The sequence below is a fragment of the Odontomachus brunneus genome, unplaced genomic scaffold, assembly GCF_010583005.1.
Source record: "Odontomachus brunneus isolate Ranch 3 - 2012 unplaced genomic scaffold, Obru_v1 Obru_scaffold_014, whole genome shotgun sequence".
Lineage (NCBI taxonomy): Eukaryota > Metazoa > Arthropoda > Insecta > Hymenoptera > Formicidae > Odontomachus > Odontomachus brunneus.
The window spans coordinates 779123-800639 of NW_022639464.1; the positions used below are offsets into that span (position 1 = coordinate 779123).

Sequence of the window (21517 nt, forward strand, 5' to 3'; positions counted from 1 at the left end):
GATTAAATTTTCCATTTTTTTTCACAAATTGTTACTGATTCGTGACTTTTAACGTGCCTCGTATCTCGTAAGAAAATTTCAGAACCTATAAAATACAAAAAGCTTAATAAGCTTTATTTATATTTAAAGACAATATTCTGACAATATACATCACTATAGAAATAAATCTGGCTAACTGCTGTATTTAAATTTTTTATCTTACCGTGATGGCTAATGGTTGTACGAATGTTTCGAAGAACAAAAAACCATATATAATTTAGTAATTTCATACTGTATTGCACTCTTTGCGCACTCTCCACCATCTTCACCGATTCACACCGCGCAAAAGAGAGTGGAGAAAAGTCACACGAGTGGTCCACGGAGTACGGTTTTCGAACGGCCATGGTCGCATGGTCAGTGTGCCCACTAGAGGTTTTCGAACGATCTGAGTGTGACAAAATACACACGGGTGATGCTTTGTAGTAAATTGTGCTATCTAAGATTTGCTTAAGAATTATTTAATATTCTCTATTATCTCAATGATTTATATGAGTTGAATCTATACATATTGAGGTTCAAAGAAATAAGTGTTTAAAAATGAATTAAAAATGTAACATTAACAAAGTACAATTGCCTATAGAGTTTTAGCATTGTATCTCAAAACATCACCCGTGATGTTTTCGAACGCACCCCAGTAGGCACAAGTGTTGAACGGAAGCGCATCCAACCGAAGGAATGAGAGGGTGGGAGGGAGAGAGAGGGAGAGAGAGAAAGAGAGAGATCATCAGCAGGTGGAACCATCTTCTCATCCTGGCGTCGTGCCACAGTCGTAGTTCGCACGCTCGCGCGAGGGTGGTGTCGCGATTTCCCCCCGCCGTCACTATCACCACACTATCACTACCACCATCACTACCACCACCATTGTAAAAACTCGCAGTCGCGAGACCCTTGCTATCGGCAGTGAGGACGCTATAAGATCCATTCGGGCCCTTCCGCAGACGAGCGGAATGCAGAGCAGCAATCGCGGGGCGTACAGCATGCGTTTCGCCGGCGGCCGCAGCCAGACGATGCAGAGCATGACCTCGGGCTCGCGCAGCAGCCCCCCGATGTCCCGCGGGGCGGGACGTGACGAGCGGAAGCATGCGAACGGTGAGACTCAGGCGCTGGCGAGTCCGTCGGTCGAGGAGACCTCCGTTAGCTAGGTCGCTCTCATACACCTCCCTCCCTGTCCAGAGCATCGGGCGAAGATGCGCGAGACCGAGGTGGAGGTGTATATCAACAACAACGGCGACGGCGACGACGACGACGACGGTGGCGGCGACGGCGGCGGTGGCGGCGGCGGCGGCAGAGGCGGCGGAGGCGGCAGTGGTGACGGTGGCAGCGGCGGCCACAACGGCAACGGCGGCCGCGGCGGCGGCAACGATGACGACGAAGAGGAGCGCAAGCTGTCGATTGTTCAGGAGCTGCCGGAGCTCACGGACACCGCCAGTCCGCCGCTGAGCTTGGCGTGCCTGTATGAGAGGAGTCAGGGTGAGCCGCGTCGTCGCGACTCCAGGCGTCATCAGGTGACGGATTTTCCTCGCTTTTGACGCCGCGATCCCGATCGTCCTCTCTAGGAGGACATCCGCGTGTAATCGGGCGTTTTATCTCAAGAGAGATAGAGAGATAGAGAGAGAGAGAGAGAGAGAGAGAGAGAGAGAGAAAGAGAAAGAGAGCAAGCTATTGCGTGATGTAGATGATCTATGGTCGATCGCCGATCCTAATCCGCATACTCTTCTGCTTTCTTCTCGAGCCGGGCGAGTCGACGCGCGACGATCGCAACGGACCGATCAGCAGCATCTCCGAGAAGATGGAGGCGCGCGCGAGGGAAACGGAAGCGTCGTGCCCGAACGACGAGCAGATTCTCAGTTACTGCGACTCACCGACCTTCTCCGAGTTCTCCTCGTAGTGTTCGGATGACGGTCACCTCGGGGAGTCGCGACGGGCTCCCGTGGGCGTTCACCTTGGAGCTCGCGGCCCAACGAGATAAAGAGAGAGAAAGCCGTTCTCGCCGCACTCTTAGCGTCAGCGTTTTATAAGAGCCGGACGTTTTGTATCTTCCCGCGAGGTGTGAGTGAGTGTGAGTGTGATTTGAGCCTTGCTCAGCCCTCTGCACTCGCGTGGCTCTACGTAATGCCGTGCGTGCGACGATGTCACATCGAGAGATACCCGGGAGGTCCCGAGTCAACAGTTTCACCCTACGTCGACCCTGCAAATTCCGTCGAATTCGAGGGATCAGTTTGAAGATCTCGAGACATAATACTGTGTGGGCTTTCTCTATGGATTCTTTTAACTAAAACGATTCTTTACTGTCGCTTGGTTGAGAAAGAAGGACTTTTCAAACAACACAAATTACTAGAAGAAATCTCAAAGACGTCCAAAAGACATCTAAAAGAAATAGGATGTCTTTAAGACCTTTATAGTAAATTGTGCTATCTAAGATTTGCTTAAGATTTATTTAATATTCTCTATTATCTCAATGATTTATATGAGTTGAGTCTATACATATTGAGGTTCAAAGAAATAATTGTTTAAAAATGAATTAAATATGTAACATTAACAAAGTACAATTGCCTATAGAGTTTTAGCATTGTATCTCAAGATCCTTATTGATCTTTCATATCCGACACTATTTGCAAGGATCAAATGATATTTCAACGTCGCGATTTCTAATCGAATCATGTGATTTCAAATTAAACAAGATGAATCTAAGTTAAAAGTCTCGAGAAAAATTCGATCAACTGTACAGTACGCAATATCTTTGAATCGTCTTGTTTTCTTCAGGTAAATGTGTTAGATCTTTGAACAATTCGTGAATATTTTCATTTCATGAAAAACTATATTATTTGTCACAATCTCTCACACTTTCCGACTATCAGATCTAGAGAAAGAAAGAGAATATTAAAATTATAAATTCTAGTCTAAAATAAAAATTTTCACTTCACTTTCGTGAAGCTCTTTACTTGTCGAAACTCTTCTAATTGACTCGCTAAATTTCATCAATAATTTTGGAATTTTATATTAAGATATTATAAATTATATTTTCTTGTTAATTTTCCTCTCCAGAAACCGGCTGATTAAAAATACATTTGGGGAGGGTAAAGTATTAAAACTATATTACAGGATTTCCAAATTACATCTCGTAACAACAACAAAGCGACTCTGATTAACATCTCATTAAAGTAATATATTAATACATTTAGTATAAATTTTTAATAACACGAGTAACCCTGATGAAGTCTCGTTAATACTAACGAAATAATTTTCTCGAGTGCACGGGTTGTGGCGACACGCGGAAATACTATCGGACGACCGCGAAGCGCCAGATCGCCCGCAAAAAAATGGTGGTTGCACAGACTACGATTTTATATAGTTGTTCATAACTGAAACCATCGGCTTTGTTGGTTGACGCAAGAACGCTCCCATCGGTATTCAGAAAGTTCCAGCGTCACGGGTGAGTTTTTGATTCATTCATATCCCTCATGCGAGCCGCAAAGGCCTTTTTTCAGCACATACATATATACATATACTAATAACGCTATGAATGTTGGTTTAATTCCAGATCAATCGGATTGGATTGATATTTCAGACATCACAGCGTGCCAACAATGGACGCAAAATACAATAATTACACTCGCTTGATTATACATAAAACTTTATAGTTTACAGTTTTATACATAAAATTGTATCTTTTACGAGTATTTATTTTTTCTTCTATTTTTTTATAAAATCAGTCGATTTTTCGTGATTATTTAACAATCAATTTCTCATCGTTCATTCAGCAACATTCGTTCATTTAGAATGAAAGACTGCTCTGGGGTCGATTTCACTCCCACATGTTATCTGCATATAAATTTTATCGTATTATTACGATATTAAAAATTTAACATCTAGTTTATCTTTGTTTTTCAAATAAATAATAAGTTCTTTTATTTTTTTATTTTTTTCAAACAAATAATAAGTTCTTTTATTTTTAGTATAATTTCCATAATTAAATGACATACATTTAAAGAGTATATTGTTGATGAATTATTACTACCATCAGAATGTTTTAAAAATTTTCACCGTGTGATACTGGAATGCTGTGTACATACGTTTAATTAATATATGAACGGACATAAATGTGCTAGAGAATAGACACGGAGATCATTAAAATTCGATAATCAAATTAACCGAGTAATTTCGCATTCTATCGCTCGGTTGCGGATGCGGTTGTTAGTAATAGTGAGTAATCTCAGTCGTAGTTGGCGTAATAGAGACGAAAATACTAATAATTAATAGTAAAGCAGCGATTACATATTAGGAATGCCAGTTGCCAAATATTTAACAAAAACAGGAATTTGGTTGCGGTGCTCCTGTCGTCCTTAAAGATCTTCCATCTCTACGTCGTCGTGTGGTGTGGTTTTTGTCTTTAATTTAAATTCAAAGCGACAATTCGGCTGACCGCGTAAACGTGGAAGCCGCGCAGAGTTGAAGTTACAATTATGAGAAAAGTACAAACCAACGACAAACTTATGCCACGCTCTGTCCCGTTTCGTTCTCAACGCAGACACTTCATTACGTAACTTTAAGTATAAACAATAATGTCGAACTACATAGAACACGATAGATCCCCGCAAAAACGAGCACACCTTTGAGGATGTATTGCCCATATCATAACCCAGAACAGCGCACAATATTTACAAAATATTTTAGAAATATAGATATTAAATATTTTATAAATACATTCAAATGTCCAAGATTTTCAAGTATAAAAAGGATTATAATAAATATTTAAAAATATTTATGAAAAACATTTTTCATAAATACTTTTATGAAAAAGTTTATAATTTATGGAAGATTTAGGATAAATATTTTTCATAAATATTTTTAAATATTTATCGTAATCTTTTTCATATCTGAAAATCTCGGACATTAGAATATATATATTTATAAATTATTTAATATCTATATTTCTAAAATATTTTGTAAATATCGTGTGCTGTCTGGGAAAGATAATATAAGAAACATCTGAAGGAATTAGGGATTGCTCTATATTGCATCTTAAAATAATCACATTTGACGTTGATTCAGAGTTTGGGTCAAAAGTTTGTTATAACTTTTGTCAAAAATTTGAACGCTAATTACAAGTCCAGCATAAACATCGTTTATACATTATATTATACATTATACATTATATTAGTTATAACATGATTTAAACGTCAAATAACGTTTTAATCACGCGTCAATGATGTCTCTAACACCAATAATACGTCATTTGACATCATTCTGGAAATATTTCAAACTGTGCTATTTTGAAATAGCAAATATAGTGTCGGTATCTTCAATGAAGGAAAAGATAATTAAAGAAAAATGATAACAAATACTTCTCTGTACATATACATGTAAGTATTCAAAATTATATTTCAAAATTATGTTTTCAAAGTTTCACTATGATGTAGAGATAAAAGTTCAAGAGTCAAAAATAATATAAAACAAAATAAATTAACTATAAAAATGTGATGTTAGAGCAGAAATATATTGTTGTTCAACTGCATTTTACGTATATATATATCATACGTTTTTATATGGAAAATAGAAATTTTAGCGTATTTCTAATTTTTAGTTATTTTTGCAGCGATTATACGGGCAATACATCCTGAACGCTGCTCAAATTCAACCCGGGATATGTATAGATTAAGACAACGACGAATCGATTTCTAATATGCACGAGCAATCGCTACATCGAGTACGCCTAATAATTATTAATTATACCGAGTCGTTCAGAAAGTCTGGTTCAATTTTTCTGGTCAAATTTGACCACGGTAACAGATTATTTATTAACCGAGTTAATCCACCGTTGCTGAAGGATCGCAGACAACGACGGCGATTGCTTGATTGATGTGAACAGCTGTTGACCTTTGTTGAACGTGATAAAATCAAGCTCGAAGCTCAGAAATTTCACCGCACTTCTTGAGCGACTCAAATACTTTTACTGTGTTTCGCGAAAGAGGAGAGGGGAAAGATCGCACCGACCCCACGACATTCCTGTACAAACACAAGCCAAAATCAAAACGATTTTACTTGCAGCACGATAAGAATTGCTAGGTAAGAAAGACTCGACGAAGCGTTTCGGCGGTAGTTATTGTATTAATGTTGTTATAGCTATCGCGTTTGCAGCGCGAGCGTCGACGGAATCCACAGACTCGTGTCGTAGAGCTGTTATTATCGTTTTCCGGAGGATATACCGAAGGAGACGAATGTCTTATTAACGCGATTTACGTGTGGTTACGTCGCGCGCTGTACATAAGATACGCCTAAGACACAGTTATTATTTATTTACCGTGTTGTTTCTTCGTTATTTTGTTCGTATTATTTGGAACGGACGTTGTGATAAGAAAAAAAAAAAGAAACGTAAACGTAAGAAGCTTATATCGCCGAGGAAAAGTTTGGATACAGCCGTCTTATAGAGAAGAAGAGAACTTTTTTTTAACTTCTTTTCTTCTCTTGACAAGGACGAGACTGAAATTTCCTGTTTTGCTCCTTGGAAAAGTATGCAAAATTGTGAAGGTGTATACACGGTGGATGATGTCGTTCTTGGGGAAATGCAATATATTGATTTTCGTTAAAACTTCAGCAAGAGCTCGTCGTTTATAAAGTGACGTTGTCTCTTTTAACCATTAATATCATCATACAATAAATCGAAAAAAGACAAGAGCGACGAGTTCGGCTTTTTATGAGATATATTCAAACTTCTATTCGGTTTATAGTATACATTCAGGAAGAAATCGTATTTCAGTTTCTGCTCTGTTAAGATTAAAAGTAGAGGAGAAAGAGAGAGAGTGAAAGAGAGAGAGAGAAAGAGATATTTCTTATTGATTAAAATAATTTAATTAACGAGGCATCCAATGTGTATGATCAAGAGTTTGTAAATATACAGTTATAATATAATTACGTTTAAGTGATCGCGGAATATCTTGCTTCGTCAGAGTGAGATACCCCTTAATTAATAATTGTACAAAGTTTATGGAGTGTTGAAATATAAAGCGACGAGGCGTGCATGTATTAATAGCTGTTATACGTGTGTACTTATGTGCCTAGCATCTTGTGAGCTAACTTTTCGTAATGGTGTATCGATGTTCTCGTGATTAAGTCGAGTAACGATAAAAAGCCTCGAGCTTAGAGAAAAAAAACTGAGACTTCGATTTTCTCAATGTATATAAGCCAAATCTGTCATACGAATTATAAGACTCTGATTGTCTGATCAATTCGAATTTATCAGACAACAAAAGTCTCACAATTCATGCAATTTTCTATTTTGCTGAAGAAATTAATTTACGATCATAGTTATATATTTATTATACGTATATTAATTTGCAACTTATAAATTCGTTTTTATAAATGTAAACTCGTGTTATTACGATTTATTCTAACACACACACACACACACACACACATATTTATTTATTTATTTATTTATTTATTTATTTATTTATTTCTTATCTCTCATTTAATATAATACTTTAAATACGAGTACACTTTCACGTTTGCAGATAAAGGGATATTATCAGCGAGTAATATCGTTATTCGACTCAATATAACACCGAGTAGTAGGATGCACAGACGATTGTTAATACTGTTCGCCGGATATGCGACGAAATTGCATATACAGGATGTTCTATTTTAACTGTTAATCCCAAATATCTCAGAAACAAGACATTACAGAAACAAACAGAAGTGCGTCAAAGAAAAGTTCTAAGGTTTCAAGGGGGAAAGAAGATGGTAATATTTACTTAGTTTTGGAATGACGTTGACAGATCCTTTCAAGATCATTTCAGATTTAAGTTCAAGAATATTGCCACCCGTTTTCCCCTTTGAAGACACACAATTTCTATCTGACACATTTTTTTCCATAATATCTTGTTCTTTGAGGTGTGAAATCAAAATGGGACATCCTGTACACTGAACTCGGCGCAAGGGAGGCTTGAATAATTTCATAAATATACAACTGCCTGCGATAATAAACCGACTAACGAACGAAACACCGATGACTCTGTACATATAAGCAGCGCTAGTCTAAGTCCGCCCGCGCAGGGGAGATCCTCCCGCGTGGGTTTAACAATAATTAACGTCTCGTTAATTTAAGCGCGCGTCCTTGCGATTTCTCATTCTAAATCTCCGGATGGATAGACGTAATTCTAATAATTCTTCGCCCTAGTTGAAGCTCCTGTCCGATTGTGTCGGGTCGAATCATATCTTCTCGTCGTCTTCTCGTGTCACGGGCAATCCGCCTCCTCGAGAAGTGTAGGACGTCGTGAAAAAAAAAAAAAGAAAAAAAGAAAAACAAGAAGATGCAAGAACGATACCTAATGAGAACGACATCGTGCGAATTCGTTGATCTGCGTCTCGCGGACGAGACTCTCCTAGAGCCGCTGGTATTCATTGAGACGCGGAGGTGCGTTAATTCCATTATGTAATATCGGTCCGCACTTGCGTTTGCGGTGGGGATGTGCTCTAGATACATTAAACGCGTATCTTAGGACGATTAAATCAATTGAAGCGATATACCGCTGTGCGGTGCAATCGATAGCAGAGTTTCACTCGTACTCGTTTAGTGACGAATGTGATTATTAGTTTGATACATATATATATACACACACATATATATATATCTATCTACATGTTTAAAATCGATATTAGCTAGAAGATCGAAAAAGAGGAAGAAGAGAATAAATATATATACATATATATGATAAATATATATGAAATGTCAGCGGTGTGTGACGAGAGTACTCGGTTTATCGCGTAAACAACGTTCTTGACGCAAAGCAGTCTCAATTTTAAACAAAGTTTTATATTACAGTGCCAAATCGATGTTAGCACAAGTGTGTGAAACTCTAACGGATATAAATACAATTATGGATCGTATTCCGTAGGATTAAGGGCAAGCGGGAGAGAATCGTCGTCTCTCGAAGCGCGTTAAGTCGATATACGATAAGTGCGAATACGTTTTGTAAATAAGAGAAGATTATAGATACGTAATATATAATACGATATATATAGAATGTTTCGGTATTATAGACGAGAATTTAACTGGCTAATAGAAATCGCAATGACAGACTAAGAAGGTTTGAATAATCAACTACAAACTATATAATATCATTCTCGAGATATCTATTTCTTTCATTTCACGAGTGTATTTGTATTTTTAATATTTCCTGCTTTTCGCACAATATCGCTAAATTCTTAAAAACATCAAAATCAAGCAAAAGCATCACACACACATTAATTCTCATTATTCTCAGAAACATCTTATAATTTCTTTTTTTAAATTGCATTTCATAAAAACAAAAGATTCACGATTTATATTACTAATTCAAGTTATACTTTTCAATTTTTATCGCAAATTAATTTTCATTTAAATCTGAAGATTCTCCATACCTTTTATCATAATAATCTAATGCTAACAATTCTTATTTTGAAAAAGAGCCTTTCTTTACCTATTGGAAGCGCCAAAGTCTTCGTTTTCAAGTGAGTTTCCGTTTCAAGTCGCTACACACCCGAAAAGCGAAGACATCGATCACCATATCGAGCCGCGCTTTCGATCCGTTCAGCCGAAGTGAAGCTTTAAATGGCGCCTGCTGAGCGCCGCGCGACAGCGGCATGAATGAGGACGCGCAGTGGGCGAACAGCTGATGTACTACGGGAGTAGGGCAGGTCCGCGTTCCAACACGCCATGTAAGGCACGCGCCATATAAGGTGACTGGAACGCGGCCTTGTCCCCACTCCAACGCTGTGTCAGCTGACGAGCACGTGGTCGCCCGACCACGCGGTCGTCAATCTCATTCGCGCGCGAACTGTACAGAGTGCGCCAGTGTGCAGCGTGCGGGTTCAGCGTTTGCCAGCATTCAACCTGACTCTGACCTAACATGTCTGACCTAACGTTAAAATGCCGCTTTATTCATATAATTTAAACATCTAAAATATTTAACATCTGAATATATCTAAATATATTTAAATATACTGCAAAAATCGCAAAAATGGTTTCCGTCACATCTACTGTCAAGTTATGCCAGCAGGTTCAGTCGAAAGAACACGGCTACCCTTTTAAAAAAAGACCAACAAAAATGATAAAATGTTTCCAAGTTTTATTAAAATTAAATTATGTGACTTTGAACATTTCTACCGGAAATTTCAATTCATATAAAAGAATTATCAATTTCTTTCGTTTCATATCGTAATTCATATTAATATGTAATTTTAATGATATATTTTTATGATATATTAAATTATAAGATAAGATATTAAGCGATTAAATATTTATTTGAATGCATATATCTTTCTATGTAATTTTATTACATTTGATCAAATACATGATTCAGTTTCATAGAGTTTTTTTAATGTAATTTTACCTAATTTTTTAAGCAAGATATGAATCTGCTGTGGTATTCTAATCGAATCTGCTGTCAACCTGTCTGTTAACATTTTGCTTATTAAGTTCGTAATCCTAATGACAGCAAAATCGATTATCACTAGGTCGAAACGAAAATATAAATACAATATATGTGAAAAATATCTTACCTATACAGCACTAAAGTCAATATTATTATTACTGAAATATTGCTATAATATCTCAGTAAATTAAATTTTTGCATGGAAATGTTGCTATGATATCTCAGTAAGTTAATTTTTTTTGTGCAATGTTGTAATAATATTGTCTATCGTGCAGAGAGCAGCAGTACATTAATACCACTATGTCAACTTTAGATAGTAAGGTAGTTATATAGTGAAATAATATGAATTTAACCAAAACCCGAGCAGCACATATTGGCTAACGTTTAGCTGTTATGGATTCAATACTGACTCAATGCATTGTGCTGCTAGGGAAAGCAACCTCGAATCAATCAGGAAAACCTTGTATTAATGTTCATCAACACAATCAAAAGCTTCTTAAATTTAATTGATATCGCTCTAATATTTTTGTGCTATACGGACATATATCTACCCTAACAGCACAGATGTCCATGGGACATCCAAAGTACATCCTGAAGAAGTCTTGAGGACATTTCTTCGTCTTCAGAACGTCCTTAGAATGTCCTTAGGAGATCTTATGCCGCGTACATACATAAAAAGATATAAGCAGATAGAATATCTCGAAAATAGTGATTAGTTCGCGGACTTACCGTGTGTTTCGAGCTTTATTAGCCAGTTAAGTGTTCAGTTACAATCGCGAAATATCCTTTATATACATATATACGTAGTGCGCGGTATTAAGTGTGTGCGGAGGCAACGGCTATCATAGCCGTCTGTATCCTCATGAATGAGATTTGAATTACATAAGTCTAAGCAGTCAAAGCTGGTTCCTTTCGAATTCCACGAATGTAATCTCACTTAAGCTTCGTAGGATTACTTTTTTATATCTATAATTATATTTAATGCTAAATGTTACGCGCTCTAAGCTACTTCTCTGTTAATGGACCTCGCGACTTGCACAAAGGACTAGGATTCTCAAAAGGAAACGTTAATGCCGCGGCAATTAAATAGGATAATTCATCGGAATTGTACAATATATTTCTCGTTTTTCGGCGCGACGTATTATTTTCCATGTAAATAACATTGTCGTGATAGGAAACGTGAGACCTGTGAGCATGTCCACGAGCTTTACCACGGCGACCCCGTGAACTTTAAGAAAGATCACGCCTCGTTGTGTTGCCCTTCTTTTAATATTTGCGTGCCGCTAATTCGATATCAGATCGTTTCGACCGTGAAAGAGGTATCGCCTGCCTGTTGCACCGCTCATGCAAAGAATAACACGTCGCGAGCTCGGCACACACACACACATAGAGAAATATCATTCTATCGCTAAGAAAAGCGATTACTCGGTTTACTTTCCTTCCTTTATATAATAGTTACTTTCAACAAAAAATATTTTCTTGATAATAGTCTTACAATGTTCCCATCGCAAATTTTAGAAAAGCTCATCGTCATATGCAAGAAGAATTTATTAGAAGAATTTATTTATTTATTTAAAAAGAATTTATTTATTTATTTAAAAGAAGAATTTATTATTCTCTTTACAAGAGTATTATGAAATTTCATGAAAGAAAAAATTAGTTCGTTTTTATATGTAGTAAAAGCTATTCGCGTCACGCACGGGTTTTTCTTTTAATTTAATATTCTTGATTGAAATGCTACATTCAGGATTCAGAATGTGTTTTGAATCAATTTGATGCTTGCGATGAATTTATTCCAGACAAAACAAACTTCTAAAGGATATCTCAAGATGTATAAAAGATGTCTAAGTAAAATAGGATATCTTTAAGACTTCTGAATCCTTACTGCAAAATTCTTGATTGACGACGTCAGAAACGAGAATACACACACTGAAAATTCTTGCAAAATATGTTGAAATAAAAAAATATATCCATAAAATAACACTTGCAATCAGACACTTATAAAATAACATTTTCCTTCGAACATTTTCCTTTTGCTCGAACGACCAATAAATAACCGTAAAATTGATGTGACGTGCAATTATTCTTTTGAATCTATCTTTTCTCAAGATTTTGTCCCGTTAATTTTACGGCTATTTATTGATTATAAATAAAAGGAAAGTATTTGGACACACACGGTCTGCTCGATTGATTACAAATATCATTTTGTTGACATATTTTATTCTGTTCGCGGATATATCGACTTACAAAATACTTGAAACAGTGCAAAATACTTGAAATATTTATTTGAATGTAGAATGTATTTTTCTGTGTACACGCGTTCCTCGTAAGAGAAATTACAGTACCGAGAGCGTAAATCAATACCGTAAAATATCCTACAGAGAGAATATTATAGTCTTTTTTTGTATAAACTCTTCAATTTTATTATGTTTTTAGTAGTCCAGGAATAAACTGTCAGTAAGGTTTATCTCGCTAAGGAACATGGTAAATTTCGCTAAAAACATAGCAAGTATTTTAATGGTACATTTCAGTTCCTGAAATATATAAATAGAACATTATTATTTCAGTTTATATTTCAGTTCCTAAAATATATAAATAGAAAATAAAGGAATAATGTGAATAGCTGCAGAAGATCGATTTATTTCTAGAGAGATTGAAAAATCTCATAATAATTTTTACTATAAAATTCTCTCCGTGTAGGGGCGAACCGATGCAATCTTGGCTTCCCTCGCGGCCAAAACGCATGTGTATCCTCTATTCCGCGATACTTGCTCGAGGAAAAACTCAATTTAGTTGTGAAAAATCCATACACTTGCCTCGTTACTTACCTCTCGTTCGCTAAAGTCCCCGAGTTCATTCATCGAATCCGCCGTTAGTTTTTTTGATGGCCTAATTGTGTTTATTTACCTGTACTATTTCCCACCGGTATTTCACGTCACACACATATACATACACAGGCGCGTCCCAAGTTCGCCGCCTATCCACTTCCGGGCTAAAGAGTGGAAGAAGTCACATCACCGATCGTAAAGAGTAACCAACGATATCAAGCTCGTCAATACGATCTCACTACGTATCGTTAAGTGTCGCGTCGAATAGATTAAATGAACTTTAGACTGATAACGAGGACGATCAACGTGACCGTGCGTCGCAGACGAACGCGACAGTTCTTCGTGCAGTTCTTTTATAAAGCGTCTCGCGCGTCTCGTTGACGCGGCGCGAATAACATGCGTCAATTAATGAAGGAACTTAAATTAAAGAAAAAGCGCGTCACCGCGATATGTAACACGCCGTTTTGTCGCCCGTCTGTCGAATGTGTACAGGAATCCTTCACATGACCGTTTTCGCTTATTTTCCCGCAAAGTCGCCATACGGTCTGAGCTGTCAAGTGACAGATTCCTCTAAGAAAGTCCGCTATCATCATTCAATCCTCGCTTACTGGCATTATGAATGCAAACGTGCCAGACAAATACTTGTTCCTTTCATTCATGAAATATCTTTGGGTTAGAGTCGAAGAACAGTTTTCACCTCAAAATATAACAAGCAGAGTTGTGAAAATATTTTATTGATTTTTTCTCAATTTCACTGATCTAAACAAATATATTTTTTCAACTAATTAACGATTGATTTAAGCAAAATCAACCGAAGAATGTTTCATTGAATTTGTTGAAATCAATCGTCAATCGAACGGTTTTCAACTAAATTTGTTGAAATCAATTAAACAGTCTTTAGTTGAATAGGCTCATATTAATTACAAATTATATAAACACGATAATTAATTAAAAAGGTAATTAATTACTCACAATCCTGGCAACAAGTATCCTTTAATTTGTTACATTTAACAAGAGAACAATTAAATAAATTTTGCTCAATTGAATAATTGATCTCATTAGATATGTTTTAATTCAACTGATTGACGATTGATTCGAGCAAAATCAATCGAAGAATGTCTAATCAACAATTGATTCCAACGATTTCAATTAAAGACGGCTCAATTGACGATTGAATTTATTAAAATCATCAATTATCAATTAAATGGTCTCCATTTGAATTTGTTCATATTAATTGCTAATTAAACACGATAATTGCGTTGGCTCATATTAATAATTAATTGAACACGATAATATGCCGACGAGATCAGCGGCGAGGCCGAACACGGGCCTAGACCCGCGATATTGACTTTATTTGGCTGCTGGAGTGTCCTGCGTTTTCCTCAATTCTTCTGCATTTTGTATCAAACATCTGAAAATAAGGAAAATTGTGTTACTTGTTACACACACCATTTGGGTAGGTCCTTTATTGGCCATCTCCCAATTGGATGAACAACAAGAAAAACAAAACAATTTAATGTCATCATTTTGCATATTAACAGGACTTCAAGAACTGTCAACGCAAAACAGGGGCCTCTTCTGTTTATTATATTATTTTTAGTTATTTCTGTACATTATTTTTCTTTACATTATTTTTCATTATTCTGTACGTTATTTTTCTGTACATACTTTGTTTAACTACATGTCGCAATCTATTATACACGAGAATAGTTATTTAGTTTTTCTATCAACTTAATTCAACAGGTGCTTATTTTTTAATAAACAGACTTTATATATGAGTATTAATGGTTACACAAAAGCTTGTCAGCAATGTAAGAATTTTAAAATATCAAAAAGTATAGCAGTCCACAAACAAAATCTATTTATTACCCTACACGGCGAACTTGATTCAATTAATGATACGTGTAACCAAGTTCCTCGTCTAATTTAATCAAATAAGACAATACTTACCGAAACAAACAAAATTTCACACAATACACGCCTTCTTAGACTTCGATCAGCTGGCTGTTGGGAACAGTGAGGTGCTCGGCGGAACAAAATCTCGCAGGCTCGAGTTTATGCGTCAGCTACGTCATGCAGGCGCAAAAGATCTGTCCTCCGAGTAACATTTACTATACTACTTAAGTTATTCAAAAGCTCTCAGAAAAATAACAGTTGCCAATATGTTTTACGCGCGCACTTGTAGAAAAGTAATCAATTCTTCAATTTTCTGTCATAAACCCACGATTGTAATCATAAAATTCCGGTCAAGTGAGGATTGATTGTACCCATCACCGTTATTCGTCTTCGATGATCATCATGGCGACCATTCGCGAACGTTCCAGAATATTCAGTCGCATTTATTATCTCGCAATTAACTGAATATCACTTGGCGTGCGTAGATCTCTAGTGGATATCCATTCTGCGTTGTTATCGATTATGTACGCGTTCAATTACGTTGTAGTATAATTTATTATACGTTTAACATATTCTATAATAAATGTTGTCGACAAATTATCATAATGGATTCTCTTCCTCTGGCTCGATAATCCTGTCGCGCGTTCAGCATTAAATACAGCTGATCAGCATTAACAACACTTCTCTTTCTTTTTATGAAAGTTATTGAACGGTTTATCTCGCGAATAACGTTATATTGGTAAAAATAAACGGTTTCAGTCGTGGTCACGATCACACGGCGTTAAATGTGAACGTCATCTTAAGCTTTATGTACACGAACCTTATATAGAAAGTAGAGTGTATCAACAAACTGGTAGATAGATGACCACTTTCAGCGGCGGGAATGAAACCTCGACTCCCCGACTCCCCGAAAACCCCGATCTTCAGCCATGTAGTCGCATAGAAAAATAACTTACAATCGCGAAATAGTATATATCAGTTACTCGGTTAACGCTATATAAAAATATGATTTGCGCGATAAGACCGGTATATGCGCATACACACCATATCGCGAATCGTTTAAGAACAATTAGCCTTGATAAACACACGGTGAGTTCGAAAAATATATATGTACACATCGCAACAATATACATATGTACATATCGCAGCAATAGGAAAATTACGTACAGTCTATCACGGTTTATTATATCGGACTCGCTGCCGATCCTGATGACCATAATACTCGGTGAGAATTAGCTTAAATAGAAACAGGTGGAACACAATTATCAGAAAACATATGCTAACCCAAAACAACGTGGGCAAACCGCCCAGCTGATGTCCGTGTTTGTGCAGAGCCATCACCTGATGGTCGTGCGCTGGCGCTGAAAAGAACAGAAAATATGTGTAATATACCTCAATATATTGAACGTACAAATCTCCGTGTTAAAGAAAATTGATTATATTTAATAATAAATCAATAATATACATACATATGTATGATTATATAAAGAGGATGAGGCAATAATTATTACTATCTTGAGATATTTCTGTTATTTCAAATAATATAGGAAAATAGCGTCTACCAAAGTTTTATGGTTTCCAAAAAGAAGTAACATAGTGACGATAATTCTTTCGTGTACGGAGATATATAGAAGATTTCAAGGCTATTTTAAAATTTATTAATAGAATCATATGATTTTTCTAATGCAAATCAATTTCTTTGATTCTGCGTATAAAAATAAAATTACCGAGAAATAAACACTTTCTGAGATATGTTCCATTTTATTCTGATACTTTTCAGTACACACAAGATATGAAATATCTCGTAAACTATTTTCTTTCCGACAACCTCACCTAAATATTTTTCTACGCAGAATGATGAGAAAAATCAATTGGTAATATTAATTTTTGCACACTGGTGTATCAATGAATCTGCAAAATGCAGAATTTTAAGATTTTTATTTCTTTTTTCTTTCAATAGCAAAGATTTTTATTTCTTTTTTCTTTCAATATCGATTTTACCTATTATTCTAGAATATAGAAATATTAAATTTTATTTTATTTTCTTAGAAAACACGAAAGTGTTTGAATATGTTGTATTTTCATACGTACCATCGTCCACCTCGTGCACATGCAGAGCGTTGCGAAGTTCTTGCATATGCTGATGATCGGACGTTATGTAGAGTATCGCTGTTAACGGTTTCGTCAACTTCACGGGGAAATTCGTATAGGTTTGGCCAAGAGGGACTGGAGCGTCCAGACAGCCGGCGTCGCATCCGAAATATACACTATCGCTCTTATCTAACGCTACCCCTAATATTGCGCGATTATCCTCGCCGACTGTTACAGATATATTCAGATGCGTCAAATTGCCGTAACTTATACGTCTGAAATACATTTCAAATGATAAATTAATCTGTCGACAATAAAAATAAAGGTGTGCTTAACGCAACAGAAGGTAATACAACAATAACATCAATAATACTCTTGTGAAATACTAGTAATGTAATATAATAATAGCGAATTGTACCTGAACAAGTAATCGCGATGAAGATACTGAGGATCAATATTAAACTCGAGATGTTGATTACTGAATCTGAAACCACCGAGACTCAACACGATGGCTTGCTGTACAGCTGCGGGGCCACCAGTCACCAGATGATGACAACCTTGCTTTTCCAACGTTATCAACCATGCTTCAACTATCTCGTTCACAGCGTCGATGGATGTGGTATCCTTCCACAAGCGAGTAGCATCCCTGAGCGAAGAAGCCACGATGCTTGTAGCGAGCGAATTACTCAAAGACAACGACTTAATCTTTATCACATACTACTTACAAGGTATGATGACCTCGATAACATCCCTCGTTCATGACAACGTTCTTCTCCACATCCTGAGTACTCCGCGACACTTGGGACAGTACATAATACATAGTAGAGTTGATTTTGTGGCCGTTGATGGCGCCCTCGGCTTTGGAATCGCTTATTCGCAGACTCGTGTACCAATAATTCTGCCAAAGATTCACATGCTCCTCTCTCAAGCCTCGTTGCTGTTGCACGATTGCCTTCTTCAACAACTGTAAATAATGAATGCATTCTAAAGGGCATGTATTTTTACCACGCAAAGAACATTTGATCGCGCGTTTCCTTACGTCGATTGCTCTTTTCTTGGTCGCATCGCGTTCCACGTGATATTGCTCGGATGAAATTGGCTCGCTGTACTGTATACTCGTCAAGAACTCGAGCTTGATGGAACTGCGCGCTTTCACCTGTACCCTTTCAGGCGGCACTTTGTAAATAATCGATACCACTACTATCTTATTCGAACTGGGTAACGGTACGAATCCAGACACGAAAGTGTACTCGTGATTAAATCCATCGATTTGAATCCTGACGTTGAAAAACGTAATGAACGATAATGTTTTACCTAATTTTATAATAATGCTGCTACTTACTTGATCGGTTCTACATGAGAATTACTCCAATGAGTGGATTCCTGCGGCTTCAACGGCACCTCTTGGGAAAGTAGAAATGGATTAGCCAGTTTTATATTCTGTACTAAGATTCCTTCGAGACCTCTGTGAGCATAATATTGAGAGTCTATATGATATCCCTCTCTAAGGCACTGGTACTTGTAAACAATTCCGTTTGTAAAATGAACGACGGTCGCTTCTCGATACGAGGACATATCCTTAGATATAGGATGAGTGATCAATGGTTGCCATTGTACTGGCAGCAAGAGAGCTCTTCCGTGTTTAATGTACAGCCAACCTTCGGGAGAAATGGGAACGCCAAAAACACCGTTTCCAATATATGGCAGGTAAGGATGTTCATTCTCTTTAGGTGGGTTATGAAGAATATTCACATTATATTCGGCCGCATCGAAGTAAAAACTGGCTAGTCTCTCATTTATGCAGTGATCTTCAAATGCTGTAGAAATATATATGTATTAATATCAAATGTAACAGAAACTTTTAATCCTATAAAATATTCGAGAATTTTCCTTAAATGTATCTTACATAGTCCTATAACAGATCTATAAGAAATAGCAAAAATATCTTTCTAGAAAAGAAGATTGTTATATTATATATCTTTTGTGCTATATATGTATATTTTCATGATAATTTTCATCATAGAATATAATAACTACAAAGTATAATTAAATTAAATTTATTAAAAAGCTTTATTTATTCAATAAATTAATTATCAAAAATTTAACTATTAATGAATTGACACTAGAAAGTCTGGAGACAATCCTTTGAATTTTCAACACAATTTTGTCTCTATGCAATGCTAATATTTTAAAACTCTGTTTCTCATTACTCATCAATGAAAGCTTCTGAATATGCTAAGAATGCAATTTGTGAAATAAAGACATTTTATATTGTTTTATTTTATAAACAAGTTACAACATATTTTTATAAACAATATACGAATTATAAACAAATTACAACTATTTTTATAATTCTTCCAAATTTATAATTTCCTACTGTAAGATATATCATAATTATTACTTATTTGCCTTTTATAATTAGTACAAGAAAAACTAGTAAATGAACACAGAATAAAATATAAACTTAATAAATGTTAAACAACTAAAATCTCAAATAATAGTTTATATACTGCTTTTATAGCATTGATTTAGATAACAAGTCAAAAGAACTCTTTTTGGATATCCAAAGTAAATCATAAAATAATTAATCACAATATTATCGATCTCTTCTATTACTTCTTCAGTATGTTCTACTTTAAAAATAATTAGAAAATAATTAAAAGTCAAGAAAGATTTTTATTCCAAACCAAAATGAGATTAAACAGAAATGGTGACAACAAGAAGATTGTGAAGAAGTCAAAATACTCCATCAATTATTCTATATGTAATGTTAACAACTTCAGTGTAATAATAAATGTATAATAAATACCTCAATTTTTATTTTAACATAAAAGCAATAGCTGAATAACATTACGTATCTATCACATTATTCTCTTGGTCTGTTCTTTTCAGCTGCACTGCTGAACTGGTGCAGTAAGTTAAAGTGAGACAAGTATATGTTTTCTCACTCTAATTTATTGCACCAGTTCAGCAGTGCAGCTGAAAAGAATAGACCACATATTATTAAAATTCCTCGGTACTCGCGTCATCTCTTTTTTAATGATGTTAGAAACGAAAAAACGTACACTAAAAATTTTTGCAAAATACATCAAGATAAAAGTGATGTATCCATAAAATGACATTTGCAATCGATTAAGTACACCTCTAAAATATTGCATACACTTTCTTTTCGTCCTAACAATCAATAAATAATCGTAAAATTAATCAGAATAATGAGGAATTTAAGTTAGAAAAGATGGTTGCATGTCACGTTATTTATTGATTCTTGAAGCAAAAGTGTTTGGAATATTTTAAAGGTATGCTTAATCAATTGCAAGTGTCATTTTGTGGATATATCTTTTTATCTCGACGTATTTCGCAAGAATGTTTAGCATGCATTTTCTTGCTTTTAATGTTATTAAAAAAGAGATTTTAATATTTATAAGTCTTAAAACGTTTTAAAAAATATTTTGTTTATATAACTATATTCCCAATCCAGAAGTGTTTAAATGTCTCCGACAAGACAGTAAATTGTAATACTTGCATTCTTTAATATAAGACATAGTCTGTCAGGAAATTACATCACTCAAAAGTTGCAAGCCGGTTAGAAGTTATCACCTTCGATAGGTTCCCTGACGGTGGAGAAAAGCCATTGCGCGACAGGTGGACCGAAGTACAGCAGCAGGCCGCCGCAGATCAAGACGAACAGCAGGATCTTACGGTAGGAATAATTGCCGTCCAGGAGACGGCGCACACGCTTGCCGAACTCACGGCCGTCCAGCATGCCACCGGTTCTCATCGCGGGAGCGTTCGCGCACCGTAGAAATTTTGGAAATTACCGGAGCGTTAACGGTAATGCTGGTCTTGACGTTGAGACGGCGGTGATCATAACCTCACAGACAGTCGAGGAAGAAGTCGCACGAGTCGCCCGTGAAATCCTCTCTCGCCCCTACGACAACATCGTTCTTGACTTGACAACTGCGTGTACAGTCGTACACGAACGCGAAATGGCCGGACACATCACACACATCGCAAACACTATGCAAATGTCAATACCGGCCTGCACGACATCAGCTGTCACCAGAGGCGACTTTCACTGACTTTCACCAGAGAGAAGCCTGAGAGCTGCCACCGGCTTCATTTTAGCAGAGAGAAGCCTGAGAGCGGCCACCAGCGTAATTTTAGTGGCCAGAGCTAGGCGCATTTTCGAGACGCCATCTAACAAAGTGCACCTTTACTACGTTCGTTAGGCGCATTTTATCTATTGTTACC

General features: G+C 36.4%; 2 protein-coding genes across 8 annotated transcripts in view; one reads left to right on the forward strand and one right to left on the reverse strand.

The window, feature by feature from the left end:
* LOC116841187 (metabotropic glutamate receptor 8-like) overlaps window positions 1–15775 on the forward strand; it is a 232768-nt gene extending 216993 nt beyond the window's left edge. For 6 of the 7 annotated variants that reach the window (XM_032808828.1, XM_032808827.1, XM_032808829.1 and 3 more), the window contains exons 16-18: window positions 978–1128; window positions 1213–1544; window positions 1772–15775. In XM_032808828.1, coding sequence (XP_032664719.1) covers window positions 978–1128; window positions 1213–1544; window positions 1772–1927 — 639 coding nt within the window. In that variant the 3' untranslated portion in view covers window positions 1928–15775. The remainder of the gene's footprint in view (window positions 1–977; window positions 1129–1212; window positions 1545–1771) is intronic. The other variant, XR_004377516.1, reaches the window with a different exon arrangement.
* LOC116841194 (uncharacterized protein KIAA2013 homolog) lies at window positions 15712–21392 on the reverse strand. Its single transcript, XM_032808845.1, has 7 exons — window positions 20864–21392; window positions 18609–19083; window positions 18306–18543; window positions 17992–18230; window positions 17685–17912; window positions 17267–17541; window positions 15712–16536 (listed from the first exon to the last, which is right to left on the reverse strand). The coding sequence occupies exons 1-7, from the start codon at window positions 21042–21044 to the stop codon at window positions 16349–16351; spliced, it is 1824 nt and encodes a 607-aa protein (XP_032664736.1). The 5' UTR covers window positions 21045–21392; the 3' UTR covers window positions 15712–16348.
* Window positions 21393–21517: the final 125 nt, after the last annotated feature.